Genomic DNA, 7,509 nt, shown 5'->3' with positions numbered 1-7,509 from the left:
CCTCTTCCTCTCACAAGGCCTTCATGTGAGGGCTCCTCCTTGTCAGATGCACTCTCTCAACAAATAAATACAATTCAGAGTTACAGACACAATGATCATTGATTAACTCATTGGAGATCACAGTTGGCAAGTATCATGTCTCAATGAAAATCACCAGAAAATACTATGGTTTGGGAAAGTATGAGCCTTTTGTTGAGGTGTGGGATGCAAATTGACGAGTTAGTGATGGATTAACTAGGTATGACTGAGATCAACAGAAATTAAGTTTCTTCACATATTCTGTTTGGGTTTCTGCTACTGTGGGGTGCAAAATGTGTTGTAGAAAATATTTCTAGGACACTGTACGGTACCAATATGTAGCCTAACCATATGGTATAAAATACAATATAATACAATATAACGTATGTCAAGGGAATCGGGCAATAGTAAACTCCTGACAATAGAAAATCATATTCAACATCAACTCCACAAAACTGATAGTTGATCAAGAAAATACATCATTGCCAATTTTCGATAACGTAGCTGTTATGTCAAGGGACAAGAATCATCCATCTCTCTCTGAAGTCACACGTCTTCCCTCTACGCACTATATAAGGTCACGGGATCTGTAGATTCGCAATCGAAACAATTGTATTCAAATTTGCCTTGGTGGGACCTGTGTTGAACTACCACTCCCTCAATGCAGTGCGGGAGATTTGGTTGGACGCGACCCAACACTTTCCTCTACTAGCTAGATAGCACAGACACAAAGTCAACATAGGCTATATCGTACACATTTATGAAAACAAAATGTCGCGCTTTGGTCTTAATTTAAGGTTAGGGTTAGGCATGAAGTGAGCAATGTGGTAAAGGTTAGGACTGAGATTAGGTTTAGCTGTAAAAATCTGCTTTTAAGAAGATAGATTGTAGAAATGGGCGGGGTTTATGAGTTTGTGGCTGTGGTAGCTAGTGTCGACCATCCCGAACCGAACTGGAGTTAGTGGTTTTCAGGTAGGTGCTAGCGAAACATTGAATTACAAGAAAAAAGTTACACAGTCACTAGCTTTATTTCTTTAAGTTAACATTGAATCTGTTATCAACCAGTTCATTGTATCCACTCGGCAGCTAGCCTTTTCATTACATTTCGCTTGAAGACCGCTAACAAATCACTAGCTAATTTAACGTTACTGTAGCTAATTAACGTTAGCTTGCTAAAAGAGGTAGTTATTCAAACATTTTATTTTACGCGTGGTCTTATTTTATTGCCAAATCATAGTTAGCCACTTAACTTAACATAAGAAATGTATCAAAGCTACGTTTATTATTTAAACTGGGTTTACAGAAAATATTACCTCCTAGCTAGCGTACCCGTATCTAGTAGGGACACGTGACCTGGCCATCTCGTGCATATAATTTCACCTTTGTCATCATCTTGATATGACTTGTGTTTTGTTGTTGTTGTTGATTAGTTGTAAATTAGACACTGCACGTCCCCAGATAATTATTTATACTTGTTTTTTTCATTGAATTTTTATGAGATGGAAAGTGCCAATTATTTATATTATGTTGCAGGAAAGGACACGCATAGGATTTCATAATGACAGGTTTGTATCTAAATGTTTTGCAATTCAATTATGTTCTTCATGAAACATGACATGTACCTGCTACAAGTAATGCATATGCATGACACAGATTGCTATTGATATGATATTATTTTTGTATTTATTTTTTATTTCACCTTTATTTAACCAGGTAGGCTAGTTGAGAACAAGTTCTCATTTGCAAATGCGACCTGGCCAAGATAAAACATAGCAGTGTGAACAGACAACACAGAGTTACACATGGAGTAAACAATTAACAAGTCAATAACACAGTAGAAAAAAAGGGGGAGTCTATAGACATTGTGTGCAAAAGGCATGAGGTAGGTGAATAATTACAATTTTGCAGATTAACACTGGAGTGATAAATGATCAGATGGTCATGTACAGGTAGAGATATTGGTGTGCAAAAGAGCAGAAAAGTTAATAAATAAAAACAGTATGGGGATGAGGTAGGTGAAAATGGGTGGCTATTTACCAATGGACTATGTACAGCTGCAGCGATCGGTTAGCTGCTCAGATAGCAGATGTTTGAAGTTGGTGAGGGAGATAAGTCTCCAACTTCAGCGATTTTTGCAATTCGTTCCAGTCACAGGCAGCAGAGAACTGGAACGAAAGGCGGCCAAATGAGGTGTTGGCTTTAGGGATGATCAGTGAGATACACCTGCTGGAGCGCGTGCTACGGATGGGTGTTGCTATCGTGACCAGTGAACTGAGATAAGGCGGAGCTTTACCTAGCATGGACTTGTAGATGACCTGGAGCCAGTGGGTCTGGCGACGAATATGTAGCGAGGGCCAGCCGACTAGAGCATACAAGTCGCAGTGGTGGGTGGTATAAGGTGCTTTAGTGACAAAACGGATGGCACTGTGATAAACTGCATCCAGTTTGCTGAGTAGAGTGTTGGAAGCAATTTTGTAGATGACATCGCCGAAGTCGAGGATCGGTAGGATAGTCAGTTTTACTAGGGTAAGTTTGGTGGCGTGAGTGAAGGAGGCTTTGTGGCGGAATAGAAAGCCGACTCTTGATTTGATTTTCGATTGGAGATGTTTGATATGAGTCTGGAAGGAGAGTTTACAGTCTAGCCAGACACCTAGGTACTTATAGATGTCCACATATTCAAGGTCGGAACCATCCAGGTTGCTGATGCTAGTCCGGCATGCGGGTGCAGGCAGCGATCGGTTGAAAAGCATGCATTTGGTTTTACTAGCGTTTAAGAGCAGTTGGAGGCCACGGAAGGAGTGTTGTATGGCATTGAAGCTCGTTTGGAGGTTAGATAGCACAGTGTCCAAGGACGGGCCGGAAGTATATAGAATGGTGTCGTTTGCGTAGAGGTGGATCAGGGAATCGCCCGCAGCAAGAGCAACATCATTGATATATACAGAGAAAAGAAGGCCCGAGAATTGAACCCTGTGGCACCCCCATCGAGACTGCCAGAGGACCGGACAGCATGCCCTCCGATTTGACACACTGAACTCTGTATGCAAAGTAATTGGTGAACCAGGCAAGGCAGTCATCCGAAAAACCGAGGCTACTGAGTCTGCCGATAAAGAATATGGTGATTGACAGAGTCGAAAGCCTTGGCAAGGTCGATGAAGACGGCTGCACAGTACCGTCTTTTATCGATGGCGGTTATGATATCGTTTAGTACCTTGAGTGTGGCTGAGGTGCATCCGTGACCGGCTCGGAAACCAGATTGCACAGCGGAGAAGGTACGGTGGGATTCGAGATGGTCAGTGACCTGTTTGTTGACTTGGCTTTCGAAGACCTTAGATAAGCAGGGCAGGATGGATATAGGTCTGTAACAGTTTGGGTCCAGGGTGTCTCCCCCTTTGAAGAGGGGGATGACTGCGGCAGCTTTCCAATCCTTGGGGATCTCAGACGATATGAAAGAGAGGTTGAACAGGCTGGTAATAGGGGTTGGCGGCGGATAGTTTCAGAAATAGAGGGTCCAGATTGTCAAGCCCAGCTGATTTGTACGGGTCCAGGTTTTGCAGCTCTTTCAGAACATCTGCTATCTGGATTTGGGTAAAGGAGAACCTGGAGAGGCTTGGGCGAGTAGCTGCGGGGGGGGCGGAGCTGTTGGCCGAGGTTGGAGTAGCCAGGCGGAAGGCATGGCCAGCCGTTGAGAAATACTTGTTGAAGTTTTCGATAATAATGGATTTATCGGTGGTGACCGTGTTACCTAGCCTCAGTGCAGTGGGCAGCTGGGATGAGGTGCTCTTGTTCTCCATGGACTTCAGTGTCCCAGAACTTTTTGGAGTTGGAGCTACAGGATGCAAACTTCTGCCTGAAGAAGCTGGCCTTAGCTTTCCTGACTGACTACGTGTATTGGTTCCTGACTTCCCGATACATTGGTGCCGATACGATGTGTTGCAATTCTCAAGATACTATATGTATTGCTCACCATATGTCTGCTGCAGTTGGACAAGAGGGAGCCATGAGAAAACAAGTTTTGATCACTCATGGAAACAAGTTCTGAAATCAAATTGTCTCCCTATTTAAAAAGAATATGGAGTTATCACTGCAGCTACAGCCAACTAGAGCAAAAATAATATTACAATTGTCAAAACAATACTATTTATTGTCAAATAATATCCTGACATGTAACTCTACTTATTATTTTGTTGTATATTATTATGATAATTTAATCACAAATTCTCATAGTTAAATTGTAGACATAAAGATCAACTGATAACACTGACCACTTTCACTATTGTGCCTCACCATTTCTTATATCGCTAAAGAAAATCTCAAATTTCACTGTATTCTTGTTTTCCTGTGCCATCTCTGCACTGACATCCTGTTTTCCCACATTGTAATCATCTGTTTTCAGAGCGGGTCAACAACTTCCCACTGCTGCCTAAGTTCCTGCGAATCAAGCCCTGCTTTTACCAGAATGTGGAGGAGGAAATCCCAGCCCCGCACCGACAGCTGGTTCGCAGGGTCTACAACCTCTGGATGTGTGAGTTACACCAACAAACCTTCTTGAGTCACACACAGGCCTACTTTGGGAACTGAACTGTGTTTCATTCAATGCTGAGTGAATGTTAATGTTTTCTGCTATCTCTGCAGTGTATTCAGTCACACTGTGTGTGAACGTGGTGTCATGCATAGCTTGGTGGGCAGGAGGTGGAAGTGCAGCCAATTTTGGCCTTTCCCTGCTCTGGCTTCTTCTCTTCAGTCCGTGCAGCTACACATGCTGGTTTAGACCTCTCTACAAGGCCTTTCGGTAAGGTCCACTCAACAAACGTCAAGCCGAACATCTATACCTTTTCACTCCAAATACAATTTTCTTGACTGACTTCATAACTCCCTTTGTCTTTCTTAGAGCTGACAGTTCCTTCAACTTCATGGCCTTTTTCTTCATCTTCTTCCTCCAGTGTGTTTTTGCTCTCATTCAGACTGTGGGCATCTCTGGTTGGGGTGCTTGGTGAGTGAATATTGTATTTCCTCAAGCCTGGAAGGGACTGTCTAGGACTTTGGCTGCTATATCTGAATGGCTTATGTTTCACTTACCTCAGGAATATAGAAAAATCTTCAGTTTGGCAATAAAGATCACCTGTAGATTATGTATCAATGCCACCTTAATTTTACTCACTGCAGTGTCATGCTGTGATAGGTGAATAACTACAGTTGATGTAATCCAGTATTCATGCCATTGACAAATACTAACCCCACTGCTCCACCACAAACTCCCAAAGTGGTTGGATCGCGACAGTGCTGTTTTTCAGCTACAACGTGGGTTCTGCTGTAGTCATGCTATTCTCAGCTCTGCTCTTTACTCTGGTGACTGTGTTGATGGGATTGGTTCTCATCAGGGTGAGTCCAACTTGCACACACACACACACACACACACACACACACACACACACACACACACACACACACACACACACACACACACACACACACACACACACACACACACACACACACCTGAAAAATGCACAAGCACCCGGAAACACACACACAAACCAGAAAAAATACATCACCGTTTTGACAATTCTCATTGTAGGCAAGGAAAGAGAATGAACTTTCATGACTGGTTGGTTTGTCTGCTCTGCTTCTATCAGGTTCATGGGATGTACCGTGGCGGAGGGGGCAGCTTTGAGCGTGCACAGGAAGAGTGGACCACTGGACTCTGGAAGAGCGCCCCTGTGAGAGAGGCCGGCTTCAATGCTATCAATGAAACTGGCCCAAGCCTACCCCAATACCCCGCTGTGCCAAGCTACCCAGACAATGGCCCCTGGTAAATAAAACCCTAAGTGGACTCTAGATGGAGACAGAGCACTTTATTCCATGGCATGCAAGATAGTCCACCACGCCACACTAGTACAATCTCACCATGACACTATATGAAATGCATAGCTGGAATTTAAGTAAGAATGTTAAGGGGAAAACGGGCATAATCAGCTGACTTTATTTTAGACTTAAGAGGCCACTGTTAGACATTGTTTACTGGAGTGGGAAGCTTTTCCAGGGAAACATATCTAAGCCTTATATTGTTGGAAAAATATGTGATGGAGATTCAAAATATGATCCATTACATGTTTACATTTATTTTCTACTCAAAATATGAATCTGTTCCCTCATATTTGAACGAGCGACTGGAAAAAAAAATATGATTTTATTTTGTACTTAGAGCTAGTGGTCTTTTATATTACAGTAGAATTAATACTGTTCAAGAAAATTGATATGTCTGAAACAGAAAAGAAGCAAGGTGATTCCAAAGTTGTTTTTGGATCAATTTTGGCAGCCATATTCGGTAATCAATTCTTGCCAGTACAATACTGTACTTCATGAAATCTACAAAAGCCTTAACACTACTGGACATGACTGAAGGATCAGGGTCCTCTCCTTGAAGTTGGAAAAATGGATATAGTGCATTTTTTATTTAGTGATGAGATGTATTTAGTTTTTTATTGATATTACAAGTTTGTTTTTGATACCTTTTCTTCTTGCTTGATCTGCTTTTGCCTTTGTTTCTGAAAACTAAATGCGCCTTAATCGTACATGAGGTATTTGCATGTTAATTCTTTCCCCCCCTTGACTGTCGCCATAAGTGCTGCTACTAGACTAAGCCAATGAGAAATGTGCTTAAACACATCACTGTTAGATACTGTATCCTTCTAATTCAAGCTGATCCTTTTATCTTTCACTCATCCTGTGCAGTGCACTGATCTTTCTTTGCTTTTGATGGTCAGTGCCCTGTTGTGTAATACCCCTTCTCTCTAGCCAGTGCTCCAAAACAGCTCATCTCAGTCAATGTGTTCCAGGCTGGAGCTTTGTGTTTACAATGTGGTTGGGAGAGCGGCAGCCACTCATCTTGAATAGAAAAATCAAATAAGTTAAGTCACATACTCAAGTGTTCATCTCCAGGGTTAACTACCATAATGAGATTTATTTTTAATTTGCTTTGTATGGCTTGTCTGTAATGCATGTCATTCTGTAGTGAATATTTAGAAGACATTCTTAAATGCTTCAAATGTGTTGCTGCAATGACTAAGCCTAGCACGAACCACCCTGATCTTGCAAGCTTTCATTCTGTTTCACTACACAGATACTGTGTCCGTGGAGTGAAACAGAATGTAAGCTTGCAAGATCAGAATGGGTCGTACGAGACTAGCAATGACTCACTACCATAAACATTTCAAACAATTATCACATTACATTGTGTTTACTTCATACTTTAAAGTATGCATTTATTTTCAATACAGTACAAAATGCCATACCAATACTGTATTCACAGCTTTCAGTAGATCATAATGGCAGGGACATCACGACAGGCAGACCTCGTCTGTCATTGTGTAAAACAAACTCCCAGAAGAAAAACTAATTCCAGTGAAGTGACTGTCAGTTGCTGTACATTTTTACCCATACCACTCTGAGGACCCTTTTTGTATTTATTGCTTTTCTGCTACATATACATAC

General features: G+C 41.9%; 1 protein-coding gene across 1 annotated transcript; it reads left to right on the top strand.

Annotated features, from left to right (window-relative positions):
* The first annotated feature begins 787 nt into the window (after positions 1–787).
* Positions 788–7,247, top strand: scamp4 (secretory carrier membrane protein 4). The gene is made up of 7 exons (XM_046301155.1): positions 788–990; positions 1,552–1,583; positions 4,412–4,540; positions 4,651–4,807; positions 4,907–5,008; positions 5,280–5,397; positions 5,652–7,247. Exons 2-7 carry the CDS (start codon positions 1,577–1,579, stop codon positions 5,829–5,831), a joined length of 693 nt encoding a protein of 230 aa, XP_046157111.1. The 5' UTR covers positions 788–990; positions 1,552–1,576; the 3' UTR covers positions 5,832–7,247.
* Positions 7,248–7,509: the final 262 nt, after the last annotated feature.

Source organism: Oncorhynchus gorbuscha, linkage group LG15 (genome assembly GCF_021184085.1).
Source record: "Oncorhynchus gorbuscha isolate QuinsamMale2020 ecotype Even-year linkage group LG15, OgorEven_v1.0, whole genome shotgun sequence".
Classification (NCBI taxonomy): domain Eukaryota; kingdom Metazoa; phylum Chordata; class Actinopteri; order Salmoniformes; family Salmonidae; genus Oncorhynchus; species Oncorhynchus gorbuscha.
The sequence above is the reverse complement of the archived record's forward strand: the minus strand, read 5'-3'. Positions and strand labels throughout refer to the sequence as shown.

Excerpts from the sequence above, each read along its gene's own strand:
- scamp4 (XM_046301155.1), top strand. Across the intron at positions 5,009-5,279 it reads ATCTCTGGTTGGGGTGCTTG|TGGTTGGATCGCGACAGTGC; the intron begins GTGAGTGAATAT and ends AAACTCCCAAAG. Across the intron at positions 5,398-5,651 it reads TGGGATTGGTTCTCATCAGG|GTTCATGGGATGTACCGTGG; the intron begins GTGAGTCCAACT and ends TGCTTCTATCAG.